This window comes from Pipistrellus hanaki (assembly GCF_964339955.1).
Source record: "Pipistrellus hanaki genome assembly, chromosome: 1".
Lineage (NCBI taxonomy): Eukaryota > Metazoa > Chordata > Mammalia > Chiroptera > Vespertilionidae > Pipistrellus > Pipistrellus hanaki.
In genome coordinates, this window is record NC_140503.1 from 54,830,291 (window position 1) to 54,847,819 (window position 17,529).

General features: G+C 41.6%; 1 protein-coding gene across 19 annotated transcripts in view; it reads left to right on the plus strand.

Annotated features, from left to right (window-relative positions):
• Positions 1-450: 450 nt before the first annotated feature.
• The window catches only part of GABPB1 (GA binding protein transcription factor subunit beta 1), a 53,950-nt gene continuing 36,871 nt past the window's right edge, over positions 451-17,529 (plus strand). For 8 of the 19 annotated variants that reach the window (XM_084894381.1, XM_084894383.1, XM_084894392.1 and 5 more), the window contains exon 1: positions 1,315-1,379. In XM_084894381.1, the coding sequence (XP_084750507.1) occupies positions 1,356-1,379 (24 nt within the window). In that variant the 5' untranslated portion in view covers positions 1,315-1,355. Of the gene's footprint in view, positions 717-1,103; positions 1,380-2,344; positions 2,456-17,529 lie in introns of those variants that run through there. The other 11 variants (XM_084894393.1, XM_084894382.1, XM_084894398.1 and 8 more) reach the window with 8 other exon arrangements.

Consider the following 17,529-nt stretch of genomic DNA (forward strand, 5'->3'; position numbering starts at 1 on the left):
CTATAGGATGCCAAAAGTGGCACAGGTAGCGGGCTGGGGAAGCTGGGCAGGTAAGTCATCCCAGGCTCCTCCGTTAAAAACACATCAGTGTGGGCCTGGCCCTGCAGCTCAGCCGGCTACAGCCTTGTCCTGAGATGCTGTGGGTTTGATCCCCAGCCAGCCACCCACGGATGCATAAATAAGTGGAACAACAAACAGATGTTTCTCTCTCTCTAGAATAAATCAATAACAACCCTCCTTCCCCCCAATAAAACCAGTGTGTTGGGTTTCTTAGCAAATCGGCCCGTGTAAATTACATTCGTAAAGCTTTACTTTGCACATCCCCATAGCCAAATAAACTTTTGCTCCTCTAAATACAACACAACACACACCATGACATTCTGGCCACACACACAAAAAGCAAGCACATCTCTACCTCCGGTGACAGTAATCCCAGGGAGTTCAGAGAGCAGTTACTAGGATCTACGATGTATGAGACAGCATCAGGATTAAAAAAAAAAAAAAAAGTTACAGTAATCTATACGTCATAAACCTGAGCATCCTCGTTCCTCCCCTTGTACCTCCACAGCGACTCCTGTCCCAGCCTGCCTAGCTCCATCTAAGGCCGCTTTCCAGCCAAACCCCGGCCGCCCTTCCGTCCCCGCCAGCCAGCCCTCCGCTCAGCCTCGGAGCCCGGACGCCCGGTCCCGCAGCGTTCATGCCGGAGCGGCACGCAGGTCAGCACACGCACCGCGGCCGCCCGCTCCCGGCCCGCGGCGGAGGCGGGAAAGCCCGGCGGCGGCGGCGGCCGCTCCCGCGCACATGGCCGCACTCCCCCCACCCCCCCCCCCCGTGCGCGCAGGCGCCGGGCGAGCCGGGACTCGCGGGCGCCCAGAGCGGATCATTCCGCCGGCTTCTTTGTGTGGCCCAACTCTAGAAATGGCCCGCTTCCTGCCCCTCCGTTAAAAACGAAAAAAATCACACCCTCTCGCCCCCTGCTTCCCTCCGGAGTGGGGTCGGACCGGCGGGCGGGAGGGGGATCTGCTGACGCGCGGCCCGGGCGGAAGGGCCCGCGGCCGCCGGGGGGCCGGTCCGGGAGGGATGCTGGGAGGCGGACTCACTCGCACACGATGTGTCCCTCCGCGCGCACACGGGGGACTTTTCGGTGGGGATTTTGGGCGCCGACCAGACGCGGCATTTTCGGAAAACAGCGCCCTGTGCAGCTGAAGCGCTGTGTGTGCGTGGCGGGGCCGCGTCCGCTCGGCCGGGTACGGAGCGCCTCGGGTCCCGCACCCCTCCCGCCGCTCCCCCGCCGCCGCCGCTCCCAAAGCTTTTCCAGGTCAGTGCGGGTCTGTGTCGGGCCCTGTTACCACCGGATGTGGAAGTTGATCTCTTCGCTGGTAAAAAATAATTCCACTTCCCCCGGAACCCAGATCATCCCCGCGATTTCCTGTTTATTGCATTAAGGCGCCGGGTTTCCGGGGCTCCTTTGGCCCCGCTTCTGCCGCGGGGGTCGGCGGGGTCGGCCTGGGCGCCCGCTCCGCCCGCGCCGCCGCCGCCGCGCATTGTCCGCCGGGCACCCCGCTTTGGGGAGGGGCGGGCAGACATGGTGGTGGCGGCCGCCCCCTCCTCCTGCTCCTCCTCGGCCCCGGCGCCGCCGCGGCCTCCCCGCGCCGCTCCTCGCCTCGCCAGTCGGGTCCGGCTCGGCGGCTCCGGCGGGGATGGTGTGGGGCCGGGGCGGCGGGAGCTCTGCGGGCGGCGGCGGCGGGCGGGCGGGGGAGAGGGGCAGGCGCGGCCCGGCCTCGGCGCCCGCCGCCCGGGAGCCGCGGGTCTCTTTGTCTGGGCGGCCGGGCCGCCCCGCCGGGCTCGCTGGGAGCGGGAAGGCGAGGGCGGCCGGGCCCGGGCGCGCTGCACCGCGGAGCCCTCGGGGCCCGGAGCCGCCGGGGCGGCGGCAGAGCGGACGGTCCAAACAGGGTTCAAACCCGGGAGCCCTTCCCTTGGCGTCCCGCACACGGGGCTGCCACGGCGCCCGAGGGCCTCGGCTTCGGGGTCTGGAGCCCTGTGGGGACGAAGGATGCCGGGACCTGCTTTTTGGGGACTTGGCGGCCGGGACCTGCGGGGGCACGGCTTGGGGAAAAGTTGAGAGTTTGGGCCGGGGCACCTCGGCCTGGGCACTGCTGGTGTGTCTGACCTGAGGCGGGCGTGCTCCGGCGGAGCTCTCGTAGCGGGTGCCTTAGCCTCGAGGGTGCAACGTGAAAACTGAAACCGGAGGAGTGGTGCAGGCCCGCCTTGCGTGTGTTTCCCCCACTTTGAGCTTGTTTGCAGTACACACAACTTGCTGTAAACCTGATTGGACTGTGGCAGGCAGACATCTGTTCCAAGGAGGGGCAGAGACCACAGAGCTTCTGAAGGGGGCTTGGGAATGTGGAAGTATTTTTAAGTGCTCTCTGGACAATGGTTTGCTGTCTGGATTCAGGCAAGTTAACTTTCTGAAGTACAGTTTTTTATCTGGAAAATGGTTTGATGTCGTTAGTCAGGGATCCTTGGGATTGGCCATCAGAATGAAAGACGCACTGTACAGGAATTTATTATGTAAAAGTTAGCGGTCACACGTCTTTTTTTTTTTTTTTTTTTTTTTTTTTTGCAGATAGTTTATTTCACTTCTAGATCCACCCAGTTTGGTTTAACTTTCTTAGGAACATGTAACCCTCAGCCTTGGCACTTCCACTTTCAGGCTCAGACTTTGAATTTCAGGAAACTAAAGGCTGCTTTATTGCATTTCTTCACTTTCCTCCTTTTAAGTATGTAAAAATAGCAAAAATAAATTCATTGCATGTTAACATAAGTGACATACTGGTCAAAGAGTGACATTTCTACAAGAGTTTAAGTGTCTGGTTGAATGGAAGACAGACTCTTAAATCTACTTCTGCATTCAATCTGTTGTGGTATCACACCATAAAACCTCTGGAACAATCCACTGTATACTTTTTTTTAAACTAAGAATGTGTCATTTCTAGTTTGTGCTCACCATACAAGTCAAGTCAGGATAATATATCAGAAATTTTATATTTTTTACCAGACATTTTAAAAGTAAGGATAAGATGGCTTATTTCTACACTTTTTTCTTAGGCTCTAACTTTTTTCAGTTTGGGAATTAGATGTATAAACAAGCATTACGAATAACGATTGCATAATCCCTTGTGATTCTGTACACAAATGAAATGTGAGTTCCATATTGCATGTGCTTGTGAGAACTTGTATGTAAATGTAATTTTTGAAGCTAGGACACTTCTCAAAGCACTTTAGGAACTCTGGATTTAAAGGGAATCCTGTAGAGAAACCTTTGGTGAACAATACTTTTGTAATGCATATATTTACCCTTCAAGTAAACTCAGAGTTCTGTAACTTAGAGCTGTCTATCTCTGATTCAATCTGGTTTTTCTATATGTTGAGGGGCAATTATACTGTAAATGTGAAAATTTAAGGCCATACGTTAATTTAATGGTTTTGAAATGAAGCTAAGTGCATTTCCAGTTGTTTCTGTGAACTCTAGTCAGATTCTGTCTGTAGTTCTACACTGTTCCATCAACAGGAAGCATCTGGTCATTCTTCTTGTAATTGTTAGAAAATGCCAGGTATATTTTTGATGTTTGCTATTCAAATGAAAATAAATGTCAGATTGGATTTTGGTTTGCCCCTGACCCCCTTATCTCTGAGATGTATTTATAATGGGCCGCATATTTCCTAGAATGGACTTTTTTTTTTTTTTTTTTTTTTTTGCTATTGAGTATCTCATGAGTTAGAAATAGTAACAAACAAATCATGAGGAATTCAGGTTATTACATGAATTTTTGAATCATGACTTCATTTTGAGCATGCATTTTTGGCTGTGTGGTGTCTCCCTTTTCAAATAGCCTGAACATGGATGAACTCACTGATGGATTCCATTGCTGCTTTCTCTGCAAACAAGCCAAACAAATCTTAGAATTCAGGGCAACTCAGTTTTCTAATGAATATCATTTCTTTGTATTAAAGATGAGACATATGTCAGCATAAGTGGGATCTTGTATCAGTTTTCAGACTTTATATCATAATCACCTGGCAGGCTAATTAAAAAAAAAACAAAAAACCCCTACCCTAGCCAGTTTGTCTCAGTGGATAGAGCGTCAGCCTGAGGACTGAAGGGTCTAGGATTTGATTCTGGTCAAGGGCATATGCCTGGGTTACGGGCTCGATCCCCAGTGGGGAGTGTGCAGGAGACAGCCAATCAATGATTCTCTCTTCATTGATGTTTCTATCTCTCCCTCTCCCTTTCTGAAATCAATAAAAATATATTAAAACTGCCGAAACCGGCCGAAACCGGTTTAGCTCAATGGATAGAGCGTCGGCTTGGGGACTGAAGGGACCCGGGTTCGATTCCGGTCAAGGGCATGTACCTTGGTTGCGGGCATATCCCCAGTAGGGGGTGTGCAAGAGGCAACTGATCGATGACTCTCTCTCATCGATGTTTCTAACTCTCTATCTCTCTCCCTTCCTCTCTGTACAAAATCAATATAATATATTAAAAAAAAACAAACAAAAAAAACTGCCGAAACCGGTTTGGCTCAATGGATGGAGCGTTGGTCTGCAGACTGAGGGTTCCCAGGTTTGATTCCGGTCAAGGGCATATTCCTTGGTTGTGGGCTCATCCCCAGTGGGGGTTGTGCAGGAGCAGCTGATCGATTATTCTCTCTCATCGATGTTTCTAGCTCTCTATCCCTCTCCCTTCCTCTCTGTAAAAAACCAATAAAATATATTAAAAAATATATATTAAAAAAGATGAACGGAAAAAACCCCTGCAGAGGCCCAAGCTTAAGTAGTATAGGATGTGGGCCAGTAAGTGGTAGACACAAGTTTTTTTCAAGTTCCCTAGGTGGTAGACACAAAAACCAGAGGACCTTGATCATGGGGGAAATGAAAAGGAGGAAAGGCTCAACAAGCTTATCTGAGAAATTATAGTTGTCTATATTTGGAGGCTTGTCACACAGTCCAGGTTTGATCTGACCAGAAAGAACTCAGATCAATCCGTAGAAGTTAGAAGGAGGCAGATTTCAATATTCTTCCAAGTTATATTGTTTTGGGTGGTTGGTTGTCCGTTGTCACTGGCAGTGTTCAAGTTAGGGACTTTGGAGGAATGGTGCTGAGTGAGCACTTGGACTTGGTGTCCTTACGTTTTCTACAAATTTTGAGATTTTATGGAATATAAGTTTGCAGCTACAAAAGTGGAAGAGCAAAAGCTAATGAACCAAGCTGGTTAACTTAACTGGATCATAGTTTTTATTTTCTTGGATTAGAAAGATCTGAGTGTTATGTGAGAGAGCTATTTGATGAGGTCTTTATTTTTTTTTATTTTTTAAAAATTTATATTTATTGATTTTTTACAGAGAGGAAGGGAGAGAGATAGAGAGCCAGAAACGTAGATGAGAGAGAAACATCGACCAGCCGCCTCCTGCATACCCCTACTGGGGATGTGCCCGCAGGCAATGTACATGCCCTTGACCGGAATCGAACCTGGGACCTTTCAGTCCGAAGACCGATGCTCTACCATTGAGCCAAACCGGCTTCGGCTGATGAGGTCTTTAAACCCAGCTTTAATTTGGCAGACTCAAAAGCCTTCTGATATGGAAATTCCCATTTAAGGGAATTTATCTTGATCTAATAAAGATACTGTTGAATTGGTAGCTTATGAACATACCAATTATAGCATTGTTGATAATAACAGCTGTGTATTAACATTTACCCCCCTTAATCATAAAAAGTACATAATATCCTATTTTTCAGAAGAGAAAGTTGAGGGATAGAGAAATGAGGTAGCTTGCTTAAGGTAGCCGAGTTAGTGATAGAGCCAGAGCTTGAATCCAAGCCATTTGACTCAAGAGCCAGTGACTGTTGATCATTATGCTGTAAAGTTGTAAACAACCTAAATATTTCAGAGTGATTGCTGCGGTATATCCCCACTGTGAGGTACTGCCTCATTGTTAAAATGATGTTAGAAAAATGTAAGAAAAGAAAAGATGTCTTGGTATACGGGAGTGAAAAACCATGTAAAAATTCCATTTTGGATGAGAAACACACATTGACATCTGGAAGATAGGTGCCACATTGTTCAGGGGTTATTTCTGAGTATAGGTTTATAAGTGGTTATTTTTTTTCTTATCCAAATTTTCTGATTTCTATGAATATGTATTGTGTATTACTTGTAATAAAAAAGATATTAAGATGTTATATGTCAATTAAAATTAAAGATATTAACAAGCTGAAGAGTTTGGATTTTATACTATGCAGTTGATGCAAGTTAGGAATTCACATAATTGAGAATTTGTAAGTGCATCAAGTGTTTCGTATTTTTTGTTTTGTTTTATCCCTTAACATTCTAGAAGTAATATATTAATTGAATAGAGAAACATATCACTGACTCCTACCACTCTACAATAATAATCAGTTCCTTATTTTATGTTTTCCCCCCCACTTATGTATAATGTTTTAAATGTATGCATTCTAGCCAAGTCACTCTCTAGTTACCCGTGTTTCCCCGAAAATAAGACCTAGCGCAACTTTGGGAGAAAAAGTTAATAGAAGACACTGTCTTATTTTCAGGGAAACAGAGTATGTGACTTGAGGTAACTATGTTCATTCTGTGCCTCAGTTCCTCTTTTGTAAAATAGGATAATTATAAAACTTCCTTCATGGTAGTTAGGAGGATTAAATGAGTTACTGCACATAAAGTGATCAGAACAGTGTCTGACATATAGTTGATAACTCAGTAAATATTAGCAATGATTATAGGGTCGTAGTCCATTAAAATCCTTGGGGTCTAATAGGCTTTGAAATTAAGAATTGTTTCTGAATATAGGGGATGTAATAATGTTATATAACTTTTCAACAGAGCTTCTTAAACGTTACTGTTTCTGCAGGAAAATATGAATATTTACACAATGGGAGTAAATAAAGACTATAAATCGCTTCATGTCAGTTCAGGTTTGGTTTTTACTGCTAAATAAGTTATTTTGGGTTTCAGAGATGTTTTTGGACTTTGGAATTGCAGTTAAGGAACCTGTAGAATATTTACTTAATTTTGAGTCCTATTCTATTTTAATATTAAAATATATACATTTTAATGTTATATAATTAATAAATTATCCATAATAATTTAAAAGTTAAAAAATTAAATTAAAAAGAAAATACTCACTCCCATTTCCTTTGATTAAAAAATATGCTAAACCCACCGATACTACGATTCTGTTGCATAGTGTAGAATCTTTTTTGGAAGAGGCTTGAGAGTTCCTCTAATTAGCTTTTTTCTGCCTCATTACACTGGAGGGATAAGACATTTTTACTATGCTGCTTTACTACACCAGCCATTCTTTAAAGGAGCTGAGTGGAGGCCATCATGGCACCTCACTTTACTATACCCTCCTATTGTGTAAATGTGGAAACGGAGATGGATATTTATTCTAAGCCCTAATATTACAGAATTGGATGTTGGAATTAGGATACTTCATCTCATAATAAAGTTATTGGATGTGCAGTCCTTCTACTATACTCCTTTGTGTCTATAGCATTTACCATATATCCAAACAGGTAAAACTAATTTTAATTTTTTATTAAAGAATAGTTGACATACAATATTATGAGTTTCAGGTGTAACAACATAGTTATGCAACATTTATATACCTTATGTGTTCACAGTAAATCTAGTAACCATCTGTCTCCGTACAAAGTTATAGTGACACTTGATTATATCCCATATGCTGTATATTACATTCCTGTCACATAATTAAGTTTGTACTTATTACTTCCCATCACTTTTTCCCCCATCCCCCAAATTCTCTCTCCTCTGCCAATAATCAGTTTATTCTTTATAACTATGAGTTTTCTGTTTTTTTTTTTTTTTTTTTTTAAGATTCCATATAAATGAGGTCAGAGGGTATTTGTCCTCCTCTGTCTGACTTATTTCACTTAGCATAATATCTTCAAGGCCCATCCATGTTGTCACAAATGGCCAGATTTCATTTTTTATGGCTGAGTAATATTCCATTGTGTAATACATCTTTATCCATTTATTGAGCATCAGACGGTTAGGTTGCTTCCATATCTTGGCTATTGTGAACGATGCTGTTTTAATTCATTTGAGACTGGTATCTTACAAACAACAGAATTTTATTTCTCACTATTATGGAGGCTGTTAGGTCCAAGATCAAAACAACAACATTGCTGGTTGGGTTTTGGTGAAAACTCTCAGGTTGCAGTCTTCTCTGTTGTATAATCACATAGAGGGAGCAAGGGAGCCATCTCAAGTCTCTTTCATTGGAGCATTAATCTCATTTATGATTTATCTGCCTTCATGACCTAATCACTTACCATCTTATAATACCATCACTTTGGGCATTAAGAGTTTAACATACAAATTTGGGGAGTTGGGGGGTGACACATAAACATTCAGCTCATAGGAAACAGGTTGTGTAAGTGAATGATCTAAAAAAATTTTCCTTTCATAACTGGCTTGTGTGAACTTTGTGACCTTAGCCCACTTATTACTCCAGCTATGTTCCTTTATTCCATTCATCGCAACCTATGGGGGGGGGTCTCTCTTTTCTGAGTCCAGCACGGAAAGAGAATGACCAGTTCTTCGAATAGAGGGGCTGGGGATTGAGAAATAAAAAATAAAGAGACAAGACACAGAGATAGAAGGAAAAAGCTGGGACCGGGTGGAGAGACAGTGACCCAGAGCTGATGCAGCATGTTTATTTTATACCCCCAAATACCAGGAGGTTTCACCAAAACTTAAAGGAGCTTAGGTAGGCCTGGGTTGTATTTATTTCCTCATTCCTGGTGCTAGGTGCTAGACTGGATTTACGTATCAAAAACCACTTGCGGACACCTGGGCAAAGAAGAGTCAATGCTGAGAACACATCTGCCTTTTTGGTAAGGTGTGTATCCAAGATGTGGCTTTGCCTGTTGTCTTGGGTTCAGCTTGACATTATTATTTTTTAAAATTTCTTTATTGATTAAGGTATCACATATTTGTCCTCATCCCCCCAATCCCATCCTCCACCTCCCCACTCATGCCTCCACCCCCCTATTGTCCTTGACCACTGGTTAGGCTCATATGTATGTACACAAGTCCTTTGGTTGATCTCTCCCTTTTATCCCCACCCTCCCTCTGAGGTCCAACAGTGTGATCCATGCCTTCTTGTCTCCGGGTCTGTTCTTGTTCAACAGTCTATGTTCATCATTTCCCCTAGATGAGTGAGATCATATCCTACTGGAAATACACTTATAAGAATAGAAAATGTGACAAGCAATAATGGCGAATCAGTCTGTAGTGAGTTTCTTTCTGGGCCAACAGTTTTGAGACCCAATTTCATTGTCAAACAGTTCCTTATGTGTACATGTCAGCAACGATATTTCAGTTCTGGATGGTGGACAAATGGTTTGGACCCTCTTTGTTTTGGTCCTGGGCAACCTGCAGTGACGCACAGCTGCTGACTGCTATTATGGCAAGGCGTTGGCGGTGGCGTCTTCCATCTCTGGACTGCTTCTCTTCTGTCTTCATGGTTGGAGTAGTCCTGTCAATTCCTCTCTTGCCGGAATCCACATGGTCTGGGAGTTGTTTTCTGAAAATAAATAAACATACTCTCGACCAAAAGTTAGTAAAGGAATATTTTCTATAAATTTGACTTGGGATCCTTTTTCATTTTTTGCCCAAATGATTTTCCTCTGGCTTGTTTTGACACCATGTGTGTTTTTTATGGGTGTCTTGTTGTTAGCATTACAATTGATTTTCTAAAGTACAAATTTTCTAGATGTAATTTACTTAACAGGATATTTTCCCTTACATGATATTCTTTTAATTTTCCCCCTTTTTTGATTTAAACTTTAGGAGGCTTTTGAAAAAAAATTTAATGTAGTATTGTTAGATTTTAAATTTTAATTTTTTGCACTATAATATGACTGCTTTAGGTTCATTACATGTTTTGCAATTTTGTCATGAGATGAACTACCAATAAAAATTTTAGCTAACACTTTAGGAACAACTTTTTGTCCAGTACAATTAATTTTTCTAAGGTATTTGCTTATATCAATTAGCCAATTTAAATTAGCCTGAAAACTTGTCTACTATTTTACTGTCAAATTTATTATTCTAAAACAATCTTATTTTACCCTGTAAATATTAGTGGAAAGAATTATTTGCCCTCTTGAATTGGCCCTGATCATTCCTGGTGGTAGGCTGAATTTTGATATCAAAAACCCACTTCCTCAAACCATGGGTGCAAGACAATCCAAACAAGTCTTGTTGTAGTGAGAGGGCAGCTGCTGTCAGCCAAGTCTCTGTCTGTTACCCGGGTCCCGATTTGAGCTGGGCATGGAAAGTTAAGCAGCCAACTTTGCAGGGGTGAGGGTTTAGGCCTCTGCAAAGTTGGGGGGATGAAGGTCTGTGCCCCACTTCAGTTAACCCCCAAGTTCTCTCCTGATGGCCCCTCTTCGACTGCCTGTTTTAGGTTGTCCCTTCCCTGAGGAATCTTACCTTTCTCTGGCTAACCAGCTATCCTCCGGGGCCAAGCAGGGTAATGTGAGGTTCAGTTCTTTCTCCTCGGTACCCTATGCCCCCGTGGCCTTTACGCCCAGCTTCTGCCTTAGGATCCCCTTGCCTGCTGGCTGGGCCCCAGCCCTGATCACATAGCTTGGGGAACCTGGGTTTCTTCTCCAGGGAGGGCCCAGCTTGCCTTACTGGGTGAGAGACAGATCCATGGTACCAGTCATCACGAGGCTTCAACCTCGACATGAGCAGAAAGCTCAGGCAACAGCCGAAACTGGTTTGGCTCAGTGGTAGAGTGTCAGTCTGCGGACTGAAAGGTCCCGGGTTCAATTCCGGTCAAGGGCATGTACATTGGTTGCGGGCATATCCCCGGTAGGGGGTTTGCAAGAGGCAGCTGGTTGATGTTTCTCTCTCATCGACGTTTCTAGCTCTCTATCTCTCTCCCTTCCTCTCTGTAAAAAATCAATAAAATATATTTTAAAAAATTATTAAAAAAAAAAAAAAGAAAGCTCAGGCAACAGCTATGGGCAATTGGATTGTGAGAAGAGGGTCCCTCTTGGCCAAAAGGGCAAGAGGGGCCAATATAGAATGCTCAGGTGCCTGCCTTCTCAGGAGGCCCACTACACAATGGAAGGGATTAGATCCTTTCATGCCCTTTTTAAATTGCTGCCAGACATTCAAAGAATTAATTCCTAAGTTTGCTTGGGATAATTGTATATTATGCTATTGTAATTCTAGAATATCAAGAACTGTCTTGATATTCTAGAATTACAAGCACCAAAAAGATGATTTTTTTATTGATCCTCAAGGGTTCAAGATTCTATAAGTAATGTGGGTAACACAAATCTGGGAAAATTTTTAACGACATTGTAGAATAATATCATGTAAGGATATTCTTTGCTGTAGGCATGGCAATTCCATTTTAAACTGGCTGTCCATTTCTTTTTGTATAAACAAGGTCTTAGTTACATTTTCTGCACCTCTCCAGCAGCTGACAATTATTAAGGAAGAATGCCCATGTGCCTCCCCAGGTGCTCTCCATAGCAACCCTCAATCTCTCTCCCTTGCACTAGATATAGCCTGTACTTGACAAGACTCACCTCTTTCATATTTTACTAGGCTCCTGTTGTCAGTCTTTCTACTGTCTATTTTCTCTGTTTTTCCTCAAAGGTTGTAATGTATTTGTGGAGGAAGGTGGGTAATTATGAAGATATTTTTGGCCATTCTAAATTTCTGCTTAACAATTTCAGTGGGTTCTTGCTATTTCTTGGGAAATACTTTATAAATCTCAGATTTTCTGTTTTCTCATATTTTCTTTCTCTTCCTCAAAATATACCATTGACTTCTACTTAATTGAAAAAGAAAATAGAGTACAATTTTGCACATTTTTTATTGTCACCATGAAAAAAGAATCTTTCATCTTATTTTGTAAACTGAATGGAAGTAGAATATTTTGTTTTTGTAGGAATCTGGTGCCACATCTTTCCTCTGATCACTTTGATCATTATTTGCAGTGGTTGTTTCTTCCTGCCTTCAAGTATGTACAGACTTCTATATTTGGGGAAGAGAAAAATCAACTTGGATTAACTATTGCTACTATTCTTTCCAGCTATCCTTGTTTCTCTTTCAAAAATATTTTTAAGATCTTAGTTAAAATTGCTCTCCTCAGCTCTTTTGCTTTAAGGAACATCCTTCCTGCCATTGGTATTGTTTTCATCCTGATTTTGTTCAGCCAGTCATGTGCCACTTACTAGTAATGGAGGGAATACATCTGGTGATTTTATCATTGTGTAGACATCATAGAATGCACTTAGATGGTCTAGCTTACTACACACCTACACTATATAGTATAGACTATTGCTTGTAGGCTACAAGCCTGTACACAAGTCTGTACCAAACAACATGAGATTAAATGAAGCACAAGAAAAAAATGATGCAGTCAAGAGATGCGGAAAACATGAGATGTATGAGACTGCTGCTGGATAACACAGCTTACTGTTTTACAGCAAACTTTTTTTTTTTTTTTTTTTACTAGTATATAAGTAGAAAGAGTTTACTCTTAACATAATGATAAAAGGTATACTATAGCTCTGGCTTAGTTGGTTGAGTGTCATCCCATACACCAAAAGGTGGGTTTGATCCTGGTTGGGGTGCATGCAGAAGGCAGCCCATTGATCTCTTCCTTCTTACCTCCTCCTTCCTCTCTAAGATTAAAAAAAGTATAGTAAAAGACATAAACCAGTAACATAGTTGGTTATTATTATATCAAGTATTATACACTTTACATAATTGTATGTGCTACACTTATTACAACTGGCAACGCAGTAGGTTTGTTTACATTGGTGTAATGCAGACACGTGCATAACGTGTTGCACATGACCTTAGGACTGCTATGCCAACACTAGGTGATAGGAGTTTTTCAGGTCCATTATAATCTTACGTCACTATTATGGTATATGTGGTCTGCCATTGACTGAAATGTCATTAGGCAGTGCATGAATGAATATATTAATTTCCACGGAGGAACATTCTGAACATTCTGAACATTCTTTCCTTGCCCTTCATGTTAGTATGCTATCCTGGTTTTCCTTCTCTGACTACTACCTTCAGTTTTTGTTGTTTCATGATTCTCTTACCACTCTCGTTATTCCCTTCAGTATTTGGTCTCATCCTCCCCTTTCTTTGTCTTTTCTCAGATGGATGTTTTATATACTGACTAGAGGCGTGGTGCACAAATTTGTGCACAGGTGGGGTCCGGCTGGCCCACCCTGATGGGGACCCATTGGGGGTGGGGCCGGCTAGGGAGAGGGGCTGTGGATGATTGGCTGGCCGGCCCTGCTTCCGATTGGGGTGTTGGGGGCTGATCGTGTGTAGGGCTGGTTGGGGAAGGGGCCACAGGAGGGCTCCAGGATGTGTCTGCCCATTTCGCTCAGTCCCGATTGGTCGGACCCTAGCAGTAAGCTAACCTACCCATTGGAGCATCTGCCCCCTGGTGCTCAGTGCACATCATAGCAACCGGTTGACTGGTCAGTTCATGTTATAGTGAGCACTTGAGCATCCTTAGCATATCATTAGCATATTACATTTTGGTTGAACAGATGAATGACTGACCAGACACTTAGCATATTAGGCTTTTATTATATAGGATGCTTCCTAAATGTGTACTCTCCAAGTTTGTATTTCCCAGTGGCTTTCTGAATATGGCCATGGGGAGGCTCAAGGGATTTCCATCACTTTTAATTGTTGTTGAGAGAGAGAGAGAGAGAAAGGAAATACTGATTTGGTGTTTCACCCATTCATGAATTCATTGGTTGATCCTGTATGTGCCCTGACCAGGGATCAAACTGAAACCTTGGCGTATCTGTATAACACGAAAACCAACAGAGCTACCTGGCCAGAGGTCCATCACTTTTAGATTTATTATTATCGAACTTCCAACCTGTTACATTTTCCTTTGTTAATTTTATCATCATTATGCTTAAATCTTAAAGTTTTCTGTGATACATGTTTCTCCATTATTTCTTATATTCAGGAATCAGTACAGTTTTTTACTCTTAACTGGATCTCATTTTGTCCTGGGATTATGCATTGCCTATTATTTGCCCTTTCCAACTTTAGTCTCCTTCCTCCAAATCCATCCTGCGTTTGACTGCCAGATAATATTTCTAAAACTTTTTTGAACCCATTGCTACTAAACCTAAGCAGTCTGAGGAGAGAACACGTGGTATAGATCTTTGCACTCTCCATTGTGCCAAGCAAAGTGAATTGAACTTGTGTTGAATAAATGTTTGAATGGATCACCATTTGCTCAAAATGTTGAATGACTCCCAATTGTCTGCAGAACGAAGTCCAAACTCTTACTTTCTGATTTTCAAACCTTTTTATTATCTTCTTCAATCTCATTTTTTTTTCTCCTAACATTATTATCAAGCCAGTATCTCCTCTGTAATATATCATGTTCAGGCTAAGCTTCATGTGTTCTTCCTTTTCCTTTTCCTTATCTGTCAAAGCCTATTCAGAAATGTTTGCCCTTTGCCAGGCACTGTTCTAATCTCTGGTGTTATAGTAATGAACAAAACAGGAGACAAAGTCTCTGTTTTCTTAGAGCTGACATTGGGGGTGGGAGGAGGAGGAGCATTGTAAACAAATGTCAGGTGGTAATGAGTGCAATGAAGGGAATAACACTGGATAAAGAGAGAGAATGGTGTGGGAGATGGTTGCTATATAAGGGAAAGCTGCTGTTTTAGTGTGTCTGGAACGATGCAGTTATCTAAGTGAAGAGCTCTCTAGGCAGAGAAGACAACATGCCCAACCAAGACTCTATGTGGGAACGTGTTTAGCTTGTTAGAATAATTACAAAGACTTGTGTGGCTACAGCAGAAAAATAAGAGGGAGTGATAGATAAGGTTAGAGAGGTAAAGTACACTTCAAATGGTTAAGTCATTGAACAAAAGTCTTCCTTTGGCGGGGGGGGGGGGGGGGGGGGGGAACAACAGACTGTAAGAGATCAACTGAAGGACTTGTATGCATGCATATAAATATAATCAATGAATACAAGACACGGCAGGGAGGGGGCAGGTGAAGGCATATGCAGGGGGAAGACTGGAGGGAGGTCAAGGGGGGAAAAAAGGAGACATATGTATTACTATTTGTAATGCTTCAAACAATAATAAAAAAAAAAAGTCTTCCTAGACTACATCATTTTGTTTGGTAACTTAAAGCTGCTCTGAATTCATGTAGCTTTCAAATATAATCTCTCAATGGGTCCAATATTGTGCCCTAGAAGTTGGCCTGCATTTATTGGTTATGTTAAAAAAATTATCTATCTATCTATCTATCTATCTATCTAGCTAGCTAGCTATCTATAAACATTAAACTTTCACTCATTATAATGTGAAGTTTATAACAAACATTTGAGAATTAAGACCTACTTAAGAAATGGGAGATTGGCAATTTAGGTTAATTCTGGGACTTTTGTTTATGAAATAGAATGGTAGGTGGCCAACTATTTAATTATGTTTTACTTAAAGTTAATCCTTTATTCTATAGATGATTGGAATAGATGATTATAAATATGTTGTAGAAAGCTATTCTGATAAATTTAATCACAGTTTAAGACTTTGACAACACTCAAAGGAAATTTTAACAGACTGGGAGGAATATTTGCAAGATGTAATACAGAAATATACATAATGCACTCCTACAAAGAAAGTGACATAGAAAAATAAATAAAGGTAATAAATACTATAAATTATTGTTTGGAGTATAAATTATATAGCCAGGGGTTGTAAATTGATGTGAATAGTTTGGTAGTTTCTATTAATTTAAAATGCTATTCCCACCCTAATTAGTTTGGCTCAGTGGATAGGACATTGGTCTGCAGACTGAAGGGCCCCAGGTTCGATTCTAGTGAAGGGCACTTACCTTAGTTACAGGCTCAATCCCTGGCCCTGATTGGGCACATGTGGGAGGCAACCAATTGATGTGTCTCCCTCACCTCAATGTTTAAAAAACTGGAAAAATAAGCAAAACTGGCTAAAAGTAGGCAAATGAGCAAGTAAATTGCTATATTCATTCTATGGAATAATGTAACAATTTAAAAAATGAATAATTACATAAACTATTTCATGGTAAGTTGTAGAGTAGTATATACAGTATAATAGTATTTATATAAATAAGGAAAATATCTGACCAGTATTATATTATATGCATGCAAGTGCAAAGAATAAGGTCTGATACTTATTCTGGTACAAATTCATACTAAATTTGCCTGACTGATGTGGTTCGGTGCTTGAATGTCAACCCATGAACCATTGATATTTCTATCCCTCTTTTTCTCTCCCTTCCTCTCTCTGAAATAAATAAAAACATTAAAATAAAGATTATTTTAAAAAATACTAAACTTGATAATAGTGATTAACTCAAGGGTGGTGGATAGAAGTTGTGTTTTTGGAGTAGAGATGTGGGATGGTTAGAGGAATGTAAGCCTTTTCAGTAATTTTTAACATTTAAAATTAGAATATTATAGTGAATATAAAAAATTAAAAATAATGATCAGTTTGGCAATAGGGTGGATAATAGTTGTAGAAGGATGGAAAACCAGTTTGGGGGTACTTCATTAGTATAGGCATCAGAACGCATTGGCAAAGAGAATGGTGAGAAAAGGACTAATTTAAAAACAACTGGGCAATTCGGCAATATCTATTAAAATTACAACTGTATTTATCTTTGTCCCAATAATTTTATTTCAGGGAATTTATCTTATAATAATATGAAATGGAATGATACATCTACAAAGTTATTAATTATAACATTGCTTATAATAGCAATAGTGTCCATCTATCCTATATACCCTGTTTCCCCGAAAATAAGACAGTGTCTTATATTAATTTTTGCTCCCAAAGATGCGCTAGGTCTTATTTTCAGGGGATGTTTTATTTTTCAATGAAGAAGAATACGGTACACATTTATTGTTAAATGAAAATAAAGGAAATTTATTACCTGTATACAGTATGGTAGTATGGTAGTTGTCAACACAAACCAGACAAACTGTGAATCCTACAGTATCAAGAATTTACTCATTTATTCAATGACAATCATGTCATCATCTTCTGGAACATCATCATAACAATCCAGTTCCTGAATTTCCTGGTGAATTTCTGTGACTCCATTTCTTTCAGAATCAGTGGACCAAATCTCTCATGTTTAGCCTAGGGGGGCCTTGTTTTCGGGGGGATGCCTTATATTTCATTCAGAAGGAAACCTGTAAGGAGCTCTTATTTTTGGAGGATGTCTTATTTTCGGGGAAACACGGTAGTAAAAGGGTAATAGGCAAATCAAACGGTAGAACGACTGATCGCTATCATGCACACTGACCACCAGGGGGCAGATGCTCAATGCAGGAGCTACCCCCTGGTGGTCAGAGCGCTCCCCCTGGGGATCACTGCTCAGCCACAAGCCGGGCTGACGGT